The sequence below is a fragment of the Bufo bufo genome, chromosome 6, assembly GCF_905171765.1.
Source record: "Bufo bufo chromosome 6, aBufBuf1.1, whole genome shotgun sequence".
In the NCBI taxonomy this organism is placed as follows: Eukaryota; Metazoa; Chordata; class Amphibia; order Anura; family Bufonidae; genus Bufo; species Bufo bufo.
Window position 1 is genome coordinate 265,721,840 of NC_053394.1, and position 19,160 is coordinate 265,740,999.

The window sequence follows — 19,160 nt, forward strand, 5'->3', positions numbered from 1 at the left end:
TGAGATTGAATGGAGGGAAGGCATAAAGGAGCTGTTTTGGCCACGGCCGGGAGAGGGCGTCTAGCCATACCGGATGATCTTTTTGCGAGAGGGAACAGAATTTTGTGACCTGCCTGTTGCGTTTGGTGGCAAACAGATCTAACACTGGGGTCCCCCACATCTGGCAGATCTGGCTGAAAACGTGGTGATTTAGGGACCATTCGGTTTCTCTTATTAGATGTCGACTGAGATAATCGGCCACCACGTTTTTTTCCCCCTTGATATGTACTGCCGAAAGGGACAGAAGGTTTCTTTCTGCCCAACAGAAAATGCTTTTTGATACTTCCGCCAGTGAGCGACTTCTGGTTCCCCCTTGTTTGTTCACGTACGCCACAACTGTAGTGTTGTCCGTTAATATTTTTACGTGCTTTGGGGAGGCTGTTTTGAAAAGGGAAAGGAGAACTCTGTGGACAGCTGACAGTTCTTTTAAATTTGAGGAGGCGTCCTGCATGTTTTTTTTCCCAGCATCCCTGAACTACTGATCCTGAGGAATGACCTCCCCACCCTGAGTTGCTGGCGTCTGTTGTAATGACCCTGACATCTTTTGGGCGCCAGTGAACCCCTACGCTCAGGTTTCCCTTTATCCTCCACCAAGATAGTGACTGTTTTACCTGTCTGGGAATGTGAATTTTTCTGTCTAGAGATGAGTTTTTTCCGTCCCATGAGGATAGGAGAAAGGCCTGAAGGGGTCTTGTGTGACTTTGGGCCCACCTTACTGACGGGATTGCGGCCGTTAGCAGCCCCAGTACAGACATGACGTCTCTTATCGAGGACCGATCCCTGCTGGAAAAAAGAGACACTGTTTGGATTAAGGGAGATTGTTTGTCCTGAGGAAGGAAAGACATTAGATGCCTTGAGTCCAACAGCACCCCTAAAAATACCTTTTCCTGATTGGGGACAAGGTCTGATTTTTTTGGATTTATTATCCACCCTAGATCTGTAAGACAGTCCTGGATTTGCTTGAGGCGTGATAATAGAAGTTGGCGCGACTCCGCAAACACCAGAAAGTCGTCCAGGTATGGAACGATCTGTATCCCCTGAAGGTGAAGAAATTTTGTGACCTCTGACATTATTTTTGAAAAAACTCTGGGAGCAGAGGATAGGCCGAAAGGAAGGGCTGTGAACTGAAAATGGGATAATTTTCTTTGATAATAAATTGCAATCCTTAGAAAACACTGATGCCTGTGGTATATTGGGACGTGGTAATACGCGTCCTGAAGGTCGACGGTAGCCATAAAGCAGTCCTGCGGAAGGATCTGTGTGGTAGATTTTATGGTCTCCATTTTGAATCTCTTGTAAATGATGGATTTGTTTAAAGACTTTAAATTTATTATTAGGCGAAAGGAGCAGTTTGTTTTTTTTATCAAAAATATAGGGGAATAGAAACCTTCGCCGTGTTGTTCTTTTGGTACAGGGATGAGGACTCCTTTGAGGAGTAACGTAGTTATCTCTAACTCTAAGGACGCCTGTTTGTCGGGCTGCTGTACTTGGTTGACAAAAAAATGTTTTGGGGGTGGGGAAACAAATTCTAGCTTTAGGCCTTCTCTTATGGTACGAGTGACCCAAGGGGAGGCATAAATTTTTTGCCAGGCGGAGGAGAATTGTTTTAGTCTGCCTCCTACCTGGATCAGCATGTCACTGGGTAGGGCGGGTAGAGGCCTCTGGCTTAAAAAGGTATCCCCTTCCTCTACCTCTAGAAGGTTGCCATCTTTTTGATCCGTCCCTTTTACCTTGATCCGCTCTAGACCTTTTTTGGTTCTGAAAGGAACGCCTCTGTTGATAGTAACGATTATCAGATGGGAACCCTTTTTTCCTGTCGGAGGCCTTCTCCAGAATATCGTCAAGAGCGGAGCCGAATAACCTATCTCCCTCACATGGGATGGAGCATAGGCGGTTTTTAGATCCTGCGTCCCCCGTCCAGGAACGGAGCCATACCGCCCTATGGGTCGCATTGGCTAAAGCACTGCTTCTTGCAGAGAGTTTAACCAAGTCGGCCGAGGCATCCGCTAGAAAATTAGACGCTCTTTTTAGGGTAGGAAGGGAGTTCAAGATTTCCTCTCTGGACGTACCCCCTGACAGATTGCTCTCTAGCTGATCTAGCCATACTGAGAGGGTTCTGGCCGTACAAGTGGACGCTATGCTGGGGCGCAACATTGCAGTATTTGTCTCCCAGGATTTTCTTAATAGATTTTCGCATTTTTTGTCCATGGGGTCTTTCAGGAGACCCATATCCTCAAAGGGTAGTGAAGATTTCTTTGAAATACGGGCCACTGGAGCATCTATTTTGGGAGTTTTATCCCACAAATCAGAGTCAGACTCTGAAAAGGGGTATTTGCGCTTGAAGGCGGCCGATACAGTCCACCTTTTATCAGGATCTCTCCATTCCCTGGAAATAAGGGCTTTAATATTATTGTGGATGGGGAAGGATCTCTTCTTTTTTTCCCCCAACCCCTGAAAAATCTGATCGTGAAGGGACTGAGTCTCTTTTACGTCTTCCAAATTTAGGGTAGATTTGATATCTTTCAGTAGGGACTGTGTTTCTTCGGGAAAGCACATAGGCCTCCCTGCAGCCTCCTCAGAGGATAAGGAGACTTGATCATCAAGTAACTCCCCTTCATCCAGATCCACTTGGTCTGACATTTCCAGATTTAGGGAACGGGAAGGCCCAGGGGAAAGCGCCAATTGTCTGGAATCAGCCGCAGCCTTAATTTCTTCTCTAATGAGGGTTCGCATGGACTCCACAAAGGAAGGGGATTCTTCTGAGATGACTCTTTCAATACATCTGGGGCAAAGGGTCTTTTTTGGATTCCGACACCAAGCCTTTACGGCAACCACCACACTTTTTGCGCCCCGAATCCCCTTTGGGTTTAAGCTTTCTGGACTCACTGTCCTAAGGGATAAAACAAACTTTGTATAGGACAAGGGCCGGCCTTCAGAGTAAGGGTGGTGAGGGGTCAGTATAGTAACATTACAGACACCCAGCGTGCATGGGGGAGGAAAGGTACAGGAGTTCCTTAACCCTATATATCTATGTGAAAAAACATATAAAAGCATAGGGATAACTCCCCCAGGGAGGAGGCTTACCGGGCTTAGGGCCGAAACAGCGGGATCACCGGAGCGCTTTGACGACTCTCTGTCGCTGGAAGGCATCTCTGCAGATCGGCGGCGGTGATGTATGTGATTTTCCTTTTAAATCTCCCGCCGCGCATTCCAGGAGCCGTCTTCCCGCGAGAATCTCTTGCCCAAGGAGATCTCGTTCCGGTGACGTCACAACGCCCGATCCCGCGCGAGTTCCGGCGGACTCGCAAGCCCGGGGATGCCTGAGATTAGGACTTACTCCGCAGGATCGAAGAAGGGAGGCAATGCGTCCCCGGAACCCCCAATCCCTGCACCAGCCCTCCTGAACAACAGGGAAAGGAACAGGCTGGTGCGGTATCCAAATTCCTGGATCACCCCAGGAGTGGCTTCCACGCACGTCCGAGGACAGGAAACAACGACTGGTAAGGTAAGGGGAGGAGGCTCCTTAAATCCTGTGCTTCCTCGTTGTTTCCTGTCCTGGAGGCGGGGACACCCTCCTGTGAATGCCGTTGTGGAGGCGCTGGGGAAAAATTTCATCAGCACTGAGCCGGAGGATCCAATTGGCTGTCCGTCAATACACTGGACGATCCTCGACCCAAATTAAGGCCCTTACTGGTGCTGACTGCAGCCCCATAACCATCAGACGGCATCTGAGACTAAAGGGCTTCAAAAACAAAAAACGTCTTCAAAGACCTCGTCTCCTTGAACGCCACAGAACTGCTCGTTTGGACTTTGCAAGAGAGCACCAAACATGGGACATTCAAAGGTGAAAGAAAGTTTTATTCTCTGATGAGAAAAAATGTAACCTTGATGGTCCTTATGGTTTCCAACGTTACTGGCATGACAAGCAGATCCCATCTGAGAAGTTTTCTACGCGCCACAGTGGAGGGGGCGCCATAATGGTCTGGGGTGCTTTTTCCTTCAGTGGAACAATGGAGCTTCAGGAATTGCAGGGGCGTCAAACGGCCGCTGGCTATGTCCAGATGTTGCAGAGAGCATTCCTCATGACTGAGGGCCCTCGTCTGTGTGGTAACAACTGGGTTTTTCAACAGGACAACGCTACAGTACACAATGCCCGCAGGACAAGGGACTTCTTCCAGGAGAATAACAACACTCTTTTGGCCCATCCTGCGTGTTCCCCTGATCTAAATCCAATTGAGAACCTTTGGGGATGGATGGCAAGGGAAGTTTACAAAAATGGACAACAGTTCCAGACAGTAGATGACCTTCGTGCGACCGTCTTCAACACTTGGAGAAATATTCCCACTCACCTCATGGAAACGCTTGCATCAAGCATGCCGAAACAAATTTTTGAAGTGATAAACAATAACGGCGGCGCTACTCATTACTGAGTTCATGTTTGGAAGTTGGATTTCTGTTTTGGGGGGGGGGGTTTAGGAGTTTTTTGGAGGTGTGGTCCTAAACTTTTAAACAGCTGAAAAACAGCCTGTTTCAGTTTATTTGTTGTTTTCATTAAATTGAATGCTCAAAAAATGTTTTGTCTCCCATTTCTCCCATTGTTGCATGTTGAAGCTCTACTTGGAACCTTGTTAAGGTCCAGCCATGCTAAATATGATTTTTTTTGCCATTTTTCAAGTGGTCTTAAACTTTTGATCAGGACTGTATCTCTATATACTGTGAGGATTCGCTCTGGTAGGCAGGGTAAGCGGACGCAGAACAGAGGCAAAAGAAACAGTTTGTAAAACAAAACTTCAGTGTTTATTCACACAGGAGAAAAAAAAAACAAAGCAACATTTCAGTCTTAGTGTTTGTTCACACAAAGAAAAGTCCAAAGCACCAAACAGTCACCTTATTAGCAGGTTTTTCCAGCTGTCCACAACAGGCTTTAGAGGGCCTGTTTCCCCGCATGCGGTTCTCAGCCCTCTAGCACGGCACCCTGCCTCAGATCCCAAAACAGAGACCTTGATTCTCAGCCCAGCTGCCTATTTAAAGGACAGCCAGGTGCTGGTAAAACCTGGACCGGCACTTAAAGAGGACCTTTCACCTTGAAAAACATTGTGAACTAAGTATGCTGTCATTGGCCAGCACTACAGCCTAGGAGAAGGAGACGCCCACAGGACAAGGGAAGACACCGCCTACTATAACTTAGTGAGTGAAGATACCGGAGGGCATAACGGGAGAACGGAGCGGCGCCCAGGAGTAATAGTAAGTGCAGGGAGATCCCTGGGTGCCGCTCTCCATGGCAGCATACTTAGTTCACAATGTTTTTCAAGGTGAAAGGTCCTCTTTAAACTCCGATCCAGTATTTGATCTCACCTGGCTGGAAATCAGCCCAGCTGCCCATGTTGGGATGAAAATACCTGCCTTCCCAAACAAAACCCCTTGCTATGTCACAATACACACAATGCTATCACTGATAACACCTCTCCCATGTACAGCTGAAGTAGGAAAAAGCATTTAAAAGCATAAATTACAATTTATACTGAATTCCTACAAAACTATCAATCTGCTCTGCTCTTCCTGCTCTATAACATGCTGCGCTGCATTTCGTGGTGACAGGGTTCTCTTTAACCCAAAGTCACACAATGACATAATTCCAACTGCCATCATGATATTTTTGCATGACATTACAAACAGGCCATTCATTTTTGTCTCTCGATACTTTAATAGTTCATGAAGAAATTTTACATACATACACACGACTAGATTTTATTTTATACCAACCTTCAGAGGATATGCTGTTTGTGTTGCATTGGTGATATCGCTGAGAGAAATGGGCCAGTATTCGTTCTCTCTCTTGGGTCTCCCCCATAAGAGCCAATTCTTTCAAAAACATTCTAGAGCAGAAAAATTATCTTCAATGTCTACTTATTTCACAATGTCAACAAGCACTAAAAATGTGAATTTCTATATGACAAAAGTGCATAAAAATGATTTTTCAACAAATGTTATGAAGGCAAATGCTGGCATTTAGCCATATATGGCCACGGCTTTGCTGATCAGAATGGGCATGTGTCAGTGATTTTTATATATGCCATGCTGTTTAAAGGGAACCTGTCATTACATTTTTGCCTATGTCACTGCCACAAGCCTGCCCACCTCGCTGTGACCGACATCTCATTAGGTTGCTGATGTCATTGCCAGTGTGTCCAAAATCTCGCACCTGTGCATAGAACACTGTGCTCCCTCCTCGCTCCTGACATGCACAGTAGTACTCACTGCAGATGCTGGGGAGGTGCAAGGTTTCGGACATACCAGCAATGACATCAGCAACTTAATGGGATGTCAGTCACAGCAAGGTGGGTGGGCGGGATGGTGGTGGTGACTCTGTGACTCAGCAACTGTACGCCCTGGTCCTACAGTAAGCTCAGGTCAGGGCCCAATTTAAACTATGATTTCTGGAAAATGGCTTTATGGTTTTGGGCAGACTAGATGGGCCAAACGGTTCTTATCTGCCGACACATTCTATGTTTCTATGGTTGGCTTTATTAAAAATAGGTTTGAAAACACTGTAATGTGCCAAGCAGCAATATGCCATTTGTTGCATAGGCAAAATGTGATGACAGGCTGTAAGATTCTGACTGCATGTCATTTACTGCACTGATTTCTGTAAATGCAGGATTTCTCTGTTAGTATTCCTGCCTGTTCTCATATGAAGACAGTCACCAGATCTGCTTTCCTAGGCAATATGCCTAGCTTCAGGCTTGTATCCGTATCAATGTGTATCTTCAAAGGGTTTCTCCGGGCTTTTAATATTGATCACCTATCCTCAGGATAGGTCATCAATATCAGATCGGCGGGGGGTTCGACACCCGGCATCCTTGCCGATCAGCTGTACGAAGGGAAGGTGCGCGCAATCTCCCTTCTCTTTTCCTGCTCACTGCTGCTATGTCTATAGTGAGCCGAAAGAGATAAGCGTGATGGCACACGTGCACTGCGTGCCCCTTCCCTTCATACAGGTGATTGGCCGACCTGTCCTGAGGATAGGTCATCAATATTAAAAACCCTGAGAACCCCTTTAACTATGACAGGTGTACATAGCCTTTAAATCAGAGGGGACTGCCCTTACACATGGTGACTTTGAAAAGCAAACATTACAGCTCTGCATAAAGTACAGAGCCCTTGTGATGGACCATGTGACGGACCATGTGATGAGCTCAGTGACGTCACCAAAGGTCCTTTTCCTCCCAGGTCCTCAAAGAAGAAGAAAGAAGACAAGCCAGGCTGCACGAACAAGTGGATGAAGTGAGTTTAATAAAAAAATATTTTAACCCCTCCATCCCTAATTTACTTAGCATTCTGTATTAAGAATGCTATTATTTTCCCTTATAACCACGTTATAAGGGAAAATAATAAAATCTACACAACACCTAACCCAAACCCGAACTTCTATGAAGAAGTCCGGATTCGGGTCTGGATACCAAACATGCCCATTGTGCAAAACGCATTAAAACTCTTTGCACTCGCGCTGAAAAATCGCGCATTTTCCTGCAACGCACCCGCATCTTGTCCGGCCCTCGCCCTTGTCCGATAACCGAGCATTTGTATTTGACTATCTCTGGCACTCATAGAGTTGAATGGAGCTGCGGATGAGCATGTATCAAATATTAATGCATGACTTTTCTCATTAATGTGGGCGCATATGAACATGGGACAAACACAGATTCCTTCATCCGCACATGTAACAGGTCAGCCAGTTTCATAGGTACAAATCTGCTGACAGATGCCCTTTAAAGGGAATGTATCACTAGTGACCTCCCTACCAAACTGTTTGCATAGACACGTGACATACCTGTGGTTCACCTGATTAAAATGTTGTTTTTCTTTTGTTGAGCCAAGCATCCATTCCCAACCTATTATACTTTTTCTTAATATGCAAATTAGGCCTTTGCCGCATAAAGGCACCACTATTGCTCTTGTTGTGTAAGGCTCAATTCACACGTCCGCAACGTGTTTTGCGGATCCACGGATCTGCAAAACACGGACAGCGGCAATGTGCGTTCCGTATTTTGTGGACCGCACATTGCTGGCACTAATAGAATATGCCTGTTCTTGTCCGCAATTGCGGACAAGAATAGGACATGTTCTATTTTTTTTGGGAACGGAATTGCGGACCCGGAAGTGCGGGTCCGCAATTCCGTGTCTGGGCAGCACATCGTGCTGCCCCATAGAAGTAAATGGGTCCGCAATTCCGTTCCGCAAAATGCGGAACGAAATTGTGGACGTGTGAATGGACCCTAACACCTCAGAGTGGTGTTACCACTTCTGCACCTTGCTACTGTCTTTATTGGTCTAACCTCATGTCATCCTATGCATTTATTCCAGGTCCTCCACATTGTGCATTTCTAATGTTATGTAACTGTTCATGTAATGTGCCTAGTTCACCAGCAGGTGGTCGAGTCCTTTTTCCTGGAGGAAAAGTGGGGACCAGTTAGAACTGGTTCTAGTGCTAGTGGTAGTGTGTGTGCTGGTAGGGACTCCATGTTGGAACTCACCAGATTCTACCACATCCTTTGGCTGAACACAAGCCCGACAAAAGAGTGAAGCACAGCATCACAAAGAAAACAAAGACACTAATTAAGCTTGTCAGGACAGCAGAGTCAGATATAGCAGAGTTGAGTTTGCCTGCCATATTAATGCTAAAGCTTGCTGGAACCAAGACAGAGCCTGAAATCTGCTTTGGAAAAAGGTTTACTCAAGTAAAGCTGCCATTGAACTTCATCTCAAGGTCTAGACTAAAGTTCTTCCTTAATCCCTCAATTATTCCCTTTATTTATTGCTTAGGAGCCAAAGCCTGGGTTCCAGCGGTATCCATGTAGGAGCATCGTGACACACATAAAGAGACATTTTAGGCCGCAACATACCACTCTGCATTTCCTACACCTGGGATGCATTATATAGAGGGCCCTAGGGGGAGGGGCCTGTTGCAATCTTGGCTTCACGAACAGGATCTACCTTGGTGTCTTTATACTACAAGGCCTACAGAATTGCCAGAGAACCCCCTAAAAATGACTTTACTACGTTTATTGCGGAACGACAGGCGCCGGCTACCGAGGGGTTAATCCGCCATCTTTGCCAGTGAGGGCATATGTTCTTTTTGTACCTCAAGAGTGGGAAAACAGGGAAACACCCAGCCCAAGAGCGGGAAGCCACAGCCCTGACCACCGGGAACTGCCGAGTTCAAGTGTAGAGAGTGAAGACTCCACCCCTAAGAATCCACCCATTTTACCAGTTTGCAGTAGCCAAGAGGAAGACAAGATGGCGCGTCCTCTGCGGCCTAACTGGGGAGAGATGGTCTGGGGCAATGAGCCTGAAGTACAAGCTGCCCTGCAAGATGTAAAAACTCTCCCAAGTGCAGCGAAACCCAGCAAGAGACCAGGAGGAGTCTGCTGTGCCGGCTGGTGCAGTGGAGGCGGCTGGAGCGTCCACTCCGCCGAGCAGGAATAGCAGTTCTTCCTCCCAATTGAACCCAATGGTCCTGCCGAAAGTTGCAGACCCAGAAGATGTGGGATTACAAAAAAAGCATTGAGGACTGGGTGATCCACGTCCTAGACAACCCACGGCCAGCGGATCTGAAGCTGGAGAGACGCTGAGGGACCGTATTGTGGTTCTCAGTCAAAAGAGGCAGTGGTTTCTTAGCAGACGATGAGGACAGTGAAGAACTATTCATGGGACGCAGGTCGGTAAAACACTCCTACCTGCCCCAGGCCCACCATAGCCTATACGTGGGGGACCACGTTGAGTATACCCCCATGAACTCTCTCAAGGGACCCTTTGCCACTGGGGTGACCCTCCTCTCCAAACCACTTGTCCCTATGCCAGCAGGTGAGAGCTGGCAGGAGGATCCAGCAGCCGCAGGCCGCGTGCGCTCCCTCAGAGAGACCGCGGAGGGAGTCCTCCGCTACCAGGAGAAACCTCAGCCCCAGCCGGACCTACTGATCCCAGGTCTACCACCGCCTCCAACTTTTCAGCTGGGATACCCGACAACCACCGCTTTCTCCTATAATCTGACGGTGGTTAACTACCGGCTGCCCTGGAAAATGGCGTCCGCTGCAGCAAGAAGTTCCCGATCGCCATCACCACCACTGGAGATTCCTTGGCCACAGCCTTTATAGCCGGAGATCCTGAGTCCCCCTGCTCTGGCAGGAGGTTCTGGCAACCTGCAGAAAAATGTGGCTGCCACCATAGCCAGTGTGACCACCCGGTCACTACCGGAGTCCTCCACTAGAGGTCAGCGGAGCACTACCATGGCAGCGAGCTTGGCGTACAAGAGGCAGGAGCGCCCTCTTATGTCCTTCAGCAGCAGCAAGGAGGACTTCAGGTTTCTCCTCTAAGGAGCCCCTCTACTGCATCCTTAAAGAAAGGAAAAATCGTGGACTACGTTGAGTATACCCCCATGAACTCTATCAAGGGACCCTTTGCCACCGGGGTGACCCTCCTCTCCAAACCACTTGTCCCTATGCCATCAGGTGAGAGCTGACAGGAGGATCCAGCAGCCGCAGGCCGCGTGTGCTGCCTCCAAGAGACAGCGGAGGGAGTCCTCCGCTTCCAGGAGAAACCTCAGCCCCAGCCGGACCTACTGATCCCAGGTCTACCACCGCCTCCAACTTTTCAGCTGGGATACCCGACAACCACCGCTTTCTCCTATAATCTGACGGTGGTTAACTACCAGCTGCCCTGGAAAATGGCGTCCGCTGCAGCAAGAAGTTCCCGATCGCCATCACCACCACTGGAGATTCCTTGGCCACAGCCTTTATAGCCGGAGATCCTGAGTCCCCCTGCCCTGGCAGGAGGTTCTGGCAACCTGCAGAAAAATGTGGCTGCCACCATAGCCAGTGTGACCACCCGGTCACTACCGGAGTCCTCCACAAGAGGTCAGCGGAGCACTACCATGGCAGCGAGCTTGGCGTACAAGAGGCAGGAGCGCCCTCTTATGTCCTTCAGCAGCAGCGAGGAGGACTTCAGATTTCTCCTCTAAGGAGCCCCTCTACTGCATCCTTAAAGAAAGGAAAAATTGTGGAATAATGGGAGCCACAAAATGGACTGGACTTGACGGGTGAGGACGTGTTGGCACATTTTCAGTTTTATTGCCTCCTGTTTGTTTCTCATCCAGATGGACATGCTTGTCAGGACTCAACCCTTCTGCAAAATATTCCCAAGTTGCGCACGTCAGCGCCCAATTCCTTTTTTCCCCCCTTCGTTAAGGGGCTCTGATAACTGCACTGCAATGAGCTATGAACCTGTGTATCCATCATATGATCAGGGCAGATTTTTATCCACTGAAAAAACAATGAGTGTTCCTTGTAAACAACAGCAAGCAGAGATCTTGAAACCCATGAGGAATATCCGCAATAGTGCCGGATGCGCTGCCACATGTGGAGGTGGCGGGCGCGTGTCTATGTTTGTCTGTTTGTACTTGTGACGAGAGATTTTAGCTGTAAAAGGGCTCCTGATGAGGTTTATTTAGTTCAGCTAGTGAAAACACACCTAATGAGTATACGATAGACAGCAATAATGTTAGGGATTAAAGGTGCCACTTTGAATGTTTGAGCAATGGCATTTCAAAAAGATCTCCTAACTATACCCTCACTATGATATTGATTACCATAAGAACAGTGTAGGGTGGTAAATTACCATTGTTGTTCAGATAGATTGTCTGGATTCTATTTATATTATACTGTCCTTCTAATTCTCATATCCTGTCAGAACAAATGTATTTAAGTATGTCCCACCCAGTTTTTAAGTGAATTAAAGGAATAAAGTTTTTTTTTGTTTTAGCTTTAGCGTCCTTGAAGTTTGTAAGTTATATTCATTAGTGACATCATAAAGAGTAGTGTACAATATTTGCAGTAAATAACATAACTGCTCATTATCCAATAAATACACTAATTTTGCTAAAACAATGATTAATGGTAAAATGTCATAGGTACACAAATGGTTTTTAAGATTGTTTTGAACTGGCAGCTGCCTATTAGGTGGCTCATAGAGGGGGAGTCTGAGCAGGGGACCACCCTCTATGACACGCATATGCCTTTATAAGGCATACGGACAGATTTCTTGATTAGACAATACCTTCAAAAAACATATACTGTATAATATATAATTTATTTTTATTAATTTACAAACAGATATTATGCTCTTTGTATAAATATCAATAATATATTTTGGATTCTTAACGTTCTTATATAATAAACCAAACACTTCAGGTCATAAGACCATGCCTATTTATATACTGCTATAAAGCTAGATGCCGCCATGTATACAGTGTAATGCATATATGCATGCAGACCCTGAATTACAGTGGATGTCAGTTTTAGTCCTTGTTCACTCCACTGTATGCTCTTCATGGCAAATCCACATAAAGAGGATCAAAGTCAAACAGTACCATGAACAAAAAATGGGAGACCACTATGATTATACACCTAAGGACCTCAAGAAATTTGACTCTATTCCTCTTTATTCTTTGCACTATCTATCTAGCCGTACTTGTATTTTCTTCTGTTCCTACAAGACAGTGATATACTGAACGACGGAACTCATCTTCCTATACAGTAGGTGTTTAGGCAGTCACTCTAAACAATTTTCTTCTCAATGTAAATGTAAAGACAGCGCTTTCAAGATTTACCTCAATGCTTGATCAAGGGTCATTCCGGTGAAGACAAAAAATTTCAGATACTCTTCTGCAACCATCTTGCTGAACTCATTACTGAAAATGAAAAGGGAAAACAATTGGTCTTTAGGTCACATAGAAATGCACACACAATATAGACCATGACCAAATTCTGATGATGAGGAACTGTAAGGAATAGGAGTAACATGTGACATTGAATATTTAGGGGTATTTTAGACTGCATACTGCATTATTATTATTTGGGCCTGCTGTTACCTAAGGTAAGTTTATACTGTTTTGTGTGTGTTTGAATTTTCTAATCGAAGGGAGCATCAATGGGATATTGGATATCTACCTAATAGTCATTGTTAGGCCTCATTCACACAACTGTAATTTCGGTCTGCATATGATCCACATTTTTTGTGGATCGGATGCGGATCCATTCATTTCAATGGGGCCGCAAAAGATTTAGACAGCCCACAGTGTGCTGTCCGCATCTGTATGTCTGTTTCTCAGCCCTGCAAAAAAAAAAAAAACTAGAACATATCCAATTCTTGTCTGTTTTGCAGACAAGAATAGGCATTTGTAACATAACGCGGGATGTGCGTACCACAAAATCGGATACAGTCATCTGCACGAGGCCCAAATAATAGAGCTTTTTATTAGTTTATGTACAGTAGTTTAACTAATGAAAAAAAAAATATCATAGCATAGATGGACATGTAATGTACAGTCCTGGCTTGGGAATATAGACTGTTATTTCCTACCAAGAATGTTTGTTGGAAGTCATGTAATCCCCAAGTCATTCGTAGGTTTAGCTACAGTGCTATTAAGTCAGTATTGTAGGTTTATTTGCTAGTGTCTCTAGAGATAATTAATAGCAGATATGCTATCAGGGGTTTGACTATCAAGGGACAACAGACCACATCCCAAACTGTGGCAAGTGGGGGATCTACTACAAAAAACGAATAAGAACAAATTCGTCCACAAAGAGAAAGCAGATTTAGCTGCAGGAGGTTCCATTTTCTATGGAATCTGCGCTGACCATTTAGGATGGTGTGAAGACAAAAATTGGGAAAAGGGATTATCATGCCAATCGCGGCTGCAATGGTCAAATGTACTTGTGGAGAGGGACCAGAAAGTACAGAGACTAAGAGGGATTCTGATCAGGTTTTTCTTGTTAATTTTAATTGGTTAAACAACCTCTTTCATAGCACAGGTCACAAATATCTCTGATAGTACCCTGATTAAATGGGTTCTCCGGGAAGGATTGTAAATGGGCACCATTTACAATGGTGAGGTGAGCAGGACTGGGTGACTCCACTATCAGAGCTGCCTAGGGGGGTGAGGGGCCTCACTACACACTACTCTCTAGCACTTGGTGAGTGTTCCTGTCAGGCTGCTCAGCCATGATGGCATATCGTAGATGGAATCACATAATTACATATACTGTATAGCAGTGTAGTGTGAAGTGAGGACTCACCCCCCCTCACCCTCTAGGCAGCTCTTCAAGTGGAGGCAACCAGTCCTGCTCACATACTAGGACTGGTTGCTGGCAGCCATTTTAAATCATTCCTGGAGAACCCCTTTAAAAACTTTACACTTAGTTTGAAATATGTTGACCATTTTTCCTTAGAAAACCTAATATTTTGAGGGCCTAAGTATGGCTATTGCTGTATATATAACTGTACAGCTATAACGCTATCACAAAGCTCGGTTCAATGTAAATTTTCCTTCTCATATGGAAACTTTTACTATTTTTATGACAAGGTTTTTGAATGAATGAAGACGATCGGAAAATGTGATGTCAAGAATGAAGCCAACAAAACCGTAGAAATGTGATGGTGACTTTTTGTTGAAGTACGACACTGATCGGAGATGAAGTCCTGAAGTTCACCACATGACAGATACTGGATAACAGGTCTTTGTTATATATAGTTCTTACAATACCCACACGTACTTCTTCCCCAGGTGCCTTGCCACATCAGCTTTCTTGAACCCATCCAGATTGTACAGCCTTTTTGCCAAACGTTTTGCAGCTTCTTGATCTGCCTTATGTCCATTGGATAAGGTATCTGTGCTTCCTAAAGCCAGCTGTTCAGTGCTGTCCATTTCCGAATCAAAATCTGAAGCCATATTGCCGAGAGGTGGTTCACTATGCATGAAACAGACAGGACAAAAGTGAACCAGTATATCTTATGTATACTATAAAACAGCACAAGTAGCGATGTCATGATCTGAGAAAATATCTGACCAGCAGTAAGGCTTCTCAGCAGTGACACAGTTCTACCTACGGACACCATATCGATGAAGTCCTTTAATTCACCTAATCTCATACATTCTATAAGTATTAAGTGTACTATGACATGATTCAGGTTAAAAGTTATGTGTTACATGTGAAAACTAATCATACTTCACCTGTTGTATTGAAAATGAATTTGACTTGGCATTTGACTGGTCATTATATGTCTGACCCCTATTTTTTCCAACATAGTCAACTTTGATAAAACGGCTATCCTGGAAAAGGTAATGATGACATCCTCAGGATAGGTCATCATTATAACATCAGCGGCGGTCCAAGTCCTGGCATTCCCACTGAACAGCTGTTTCAGGAAGCCACTGTGCTTACCGGAGCTCTGATGAACTATTCAGGCTCCAGGCTGCTTTCCAAGGACAACACCATACATCGTATAGTGGCAGTGATTGGTACTGCAGCTCAGCCCCATTGACTTGAATGGGGCTGAGCTGCAACTAGGCCATGTGACTGATGTACAGTGATGTCACTGGCCTAGGAAGAGGCTGCGGTGCTCTAACAGCTGATTGGCGGGGGTTCCTGGTGTCGCACCCCCACAGATCTGATACTGATGATCTATGCTGAGGATAAATCATGAATATCTTTTCCTGGATAATGGCACGCAGTAAATTATCTTGGTATCCATATCATAACTTACATTGTATATATATATATATATATATATATATATATATATATATATATATATATGTCAGTTTTGGTAACAACTCACATTTCCCTCGGTTCTAACGCTGTCATTTCAAAGAAAATATACCCAGGTTGTTTAAAGGGTTTCTACCATCAGAATTACTGATATGTAGCTGAATGACATTAGAGATGTGCTAATGTCAGCACTACATAACAGTGTGTTTTTTACATTTGTCCCTGCAGCCATTCTGCTAAAATACACACTTTTACAATATGCTAATGAGCCTCTAGGTGCTATGTGGGCGTAGATTCAGCATCTAGAGGCTCGAAAAACTAACCATGTATCCCGCCCAGGTCCTCCGTTCTGCCCGCCCCGCTCCTCTTGATTGATGTCCAAGTTCCATGCATCGTTGATGAAATCCCGCGCCTGCGCTGTCCACTTCTGTATATGGGGCCGGCTTCCTCACTGTGACGTTTAGCATATTGTAAAAGTGTGTATTTTAGCAGAACGGATGCAGGGACAAATGTAAAAAACACACTGTTATGTAGTGCTGACATTAGCGCATCGCTAATGTCGGTAAGCTACATAACAGAAATTCTGATGGTAGAAACCCTTTAAAGAGGTTGTAAGTGCAGGAGAGAACTTGTGTGTGTCCAATGTACATTTCATGAGGAAGTGTCGGAACAGGCGTTCCTTGTTTTCACATGTCGTATGCCCGCTATATTTAATGCCTCCAACTATGGAATAAAATTCACTAAAAGGAAATTGGTGAATGCTGCATCATTATTTCATGTACACATTAGAGACTACAGGATAAATCTGTCAGATATTAGCAACTTTCTAATTTTGTTTTCTGAATGTTACAGATTATGGAAAAAATGAAAGCTTTTTTTGGGTGATTAGTAATAAAATCCACCCTTGTTATTCTCATTTTCTAGTGAAGGGCAAAGACGCCTCTCCATTTTTCTCTAACAAGGTATCCATGGTGTCTGCTCCTTCCAAAAACATGAAAAACATGTAGAAATTGACCATATAATAGTGGGTGAATCTGTTCTCCAGGGTAGTACTCTGGTACAGTATGTCCAAGAGCCTGTATAATCCACATAAGAAACTGATTTCAATACTGTATAGGCAGCTGAAATCAGGGATTTCTAGTAATGAGCATACAGACTAAACAGGATTTTGTTTCATCTAAAGACCCTTTTCCTTGGCTGAGAATGAACTGATAACTGCCTATCATCGAGCTGCACTTACACTATGTGGGAACGAGCAAATAGTACTGCAATCCTTTATGCCCATACAGATTTGCTATTTGTCAGCAGCATCCTATTTACACAGGGCAATGTGCTGCCAGCAATGACTTTATGTGCTGCATAAAAAATGCGATCATCTGACAAACAAGCTCTTGCTCTTTCATCATGTGATCAGCAGCACATTCACACAGGGTAATTATTGGGAACGAGCATTTGAATGAATACTCATCCCTGATAATTGCCCCAGTCCTAGGTCTGTGCATAAGGGCTTTACGAGGCCGTCAAATTGGCAGTGGAAACATAACGACAATGCTCACTATTTTCAATGCTAACCTTGCTATGAAAGGATTACAACTAACTGAGAACATTATAAAAATCCAGGATTACAGAACACTTGTGATAGGATAGGTCATCAATATCTGATTGGGAGGGGTCCTACACCTGGCACCCCGCCGATTAGCTGTTCTGCATGCGAGCGCTGCTTCCTCTTCATTACACTACACGTCGTTTCCCCTGTAACGATGGCATAGTATACTTACAACTACTTGCTCTATTCAAAAACTGCACTTTTGAGACAAGCAGTGTAACGAAAGGAAGTAGCGCTCTCATGGACTGCCGCCTCCTCTTCAAACAGCTGATTGGACCCCCGCCGATCAGATATTGATGACCTATCCTGAGGATAGGTCATCATTACAAACAGGCTGTACAACTCTATTTAGGTCTATAGTAAGATATTTTAAAAAAGTAAGCAAACCCCCCCCCCCCCCCCCCCAAAAAAAAAAAACACAAACAAAAAAAACACTAAAAAAAGTGTGTGTATTTGTGTGTGCATGTGAAGACCTAAAACAGAAAACAAGTGGGCACCATGCAAGAAAAATTATACAGCTGATTCAAATTTCATAAGCCACTTATTTTAATTATGGCATTATATTATCACTAAGAACATAAAAAAAAAAAAAAAAATGACAACACAAATGGCTTCAACACTAAAAAAACAGACCTAGCATTTCCAGTAAATGTGTGTAGATGACTCTGGAGGTCAGCAATGCAGTGGTTAAGCAGAAATTTGCATAGGACTGAATGTTTGCAATATATTGAGTTTATTGCTAGTGTCTCCTTGTGGAAGCTGTTGGAGAAAATGTTTGACATTTTACAGCTAATTGCGAACTACCATTAAAATTGAGTTTGTCAGCGAGGCCTTCCAGTTTCCATAGCAGCCACATTCTGCACTCAGGGCTTTACTGTTTTCATGCATTTACTGTAGGACTTTTAGGACAAATAAAACTGTTTTGTTTCAACTGAACCAGCAACTTTTTTTTTTTAAACTAAATGATAAAGACATCTGCAAAATCTGCGACTTTTCCCAGCTCACACAAGTTTTCCAGAGGGGCGAGAAAAGAGTATGTGGCTTGGGCTGGGAAGTGGGTAGGCCGGCAGGCCCGCTCATTTACCATATTCCTTGCCGTTTTTTGTGTGGAAAATGGCTTAAATCTAGCCAGTAAGGGAGCTGGTGTAGAGTTAAGGCTGTTGCACAGCCTGCTGGATGAAATGCCAATCTAAGGGAGCATTCACACGACCGTGTTGGTTTTGCGGTCCGCAAATCACGGATCCGTGTGTTCCGTATGTCTTCAGTTATCTTTCCGTTTCCGTTCCGTAAGTCCGTATAATACGGACGTGGTGCTTCCGTGTTTCATCCGTTTTTCACGGTCCGCAAAAAACTGAAATGGGACTGAAATGGGGTTTCCTAGAATGTTTTCAGTCCAGGGGTCCGCAAAAAACAGATGACATACGGATGCATTTCCGTGTGCTATCCGTTTTTTACGGACCCAATGACTTTCTATGGGACCATGGACCGCAATTTGCGGCCAAGTATAGGACATGTTCTAAAATAAAAGCAACGGACACACAGAACAGACAGCACACGGATGACAATGAAAGGCATTCCGCAATTTTTGCGGACCCATAGAAATGAATGGGTCTGTCCATCGTTCCGCAAATTTGCGGAACGGACGCGAAAGAAAAACAAGGTCGTGTGAATGCTCCCTTATGTAGAAGCCTGCACCTCCACATAAAGCCTCATTCACGTGTCCTATTATTGTCTGCATTACAGACAAGGATAGGACTGTTCTATTAGGGGCCAGCAGTTCCGCAAAATATGAAATGCACACAGACGCATACCTCCCAACTTTTTTGGACACATATGGTTGATTATGTGAAAGATTCATTTTTCCAGCATATCTATACATTTTAATGGCGCATAATAGCACATAAATTATC

General features: G+C 44.7%; 1 protein-coding gene across 1 annotated transcript in view; it reads right to left on the reverse strand.

Moving 5' to 3' along the window:
• Window positions 1-19,160, reverse strand: part of PSD (pleckstrin and Sec7 domain containing) — a 322,847-nt gene that overhangs the window by 227,583 nt on the left and 76,104 nt on the right. Inside the window, exons 5-7 of the mRNA XM_040438419.1 lie at window positions 14,649-14,843; window positions 12,704-12,784; window positions 5,803-5,915 (exon numbers count right to left, since the gene is read on the reverse strand). Of these exons, the coding sequence (XP_040294353.1) occupies window positions 5,803-5,915; window positions 12,704-12,784; window positions 14,649-14,843 (389 nt within the window). The remainder of the gene's footprint in view (window positions 1-5,802; window positions 5,916-12,703; window positions 12,785-14,648; window positions 14,844-19,160) is intronic.